Raw genomic sequence first — 348 nt, 5'->3', positions numbered from 1 at the left:
CTCCGACCGCCACGTGGCCAAGCACGGCTTCGCTGCCGCCTACCAGAAAGGTAACGGGGAGGGATGGTGGTGGCAGAGCGTCCGTCCACCTGTCCTCCCCCACCTCATCATCCGTGCCTCCCTGCAGATGCCTGTGGCGGGCAGTTGACAGGGCTGTCCGGGGAGATCACCAGCCCTCGCTACCCTGAGAGCTACCCCAATGATGCTGAGTGCCGCTGGAGCATCGGGGGGGCTGGCAGCGGTGGCCCCCTCACCCTGGTGTTTGCTGACTTCCAGGTAGAGGGGGGCCAGGGCTGCGGGTTCGATTATGTGGCCCTTTTCGATGGCCCCACTGCCGCTGCCCCCCCC

General features: G+C 67.0%; 1 protein-coding gene across 1 annotated transcript in view; it reads left to right on the top strand.

The window, feature by feature from the left end:
* CDCP2 (CUB domain containing protein 2) overlaps window positions 1–348 on the top strand; it is a 6,698-nt gene that overhangs the window by 2,114 nt on the left and 4,236 nt on the right. Inside the window, 3 exon segments of the mRNA XM_010190377.1 lie at window positions 3–50; window positions 128–342; window positions 345–348. The exon segment at window positions 345–348 is cut by the window's right edge and continues 126 nt beyond it. Coding sequence (XP_010188679.1) covers window positions 3–50; window positions 128–342; window positions 345–348 — 267 coding nt within the window.

The sequence above is a fragment of the Mesitornis unicolor genome, unplaced genomic scaffold (genome assembly GCF_000695765.1).
Source record: "Mesitornis unicolor isolate BGI_N332 unplaced genomic scaffold, ASM69576v1 scaffold5158, whole genome shotgun sequence".
In the NCBI taxonomy this organism is placed as follows: Eukaryota; Metazoa; Chordata; class Aves; order Mesitornithiformes; family Mesitornithidae; genus Mesitornis; species Mesitornis unicolor.
Note: the sequence above shows the minus strand (reverse complement) of the source record. Positions and strands in the feature narration are given on the sequence as shown.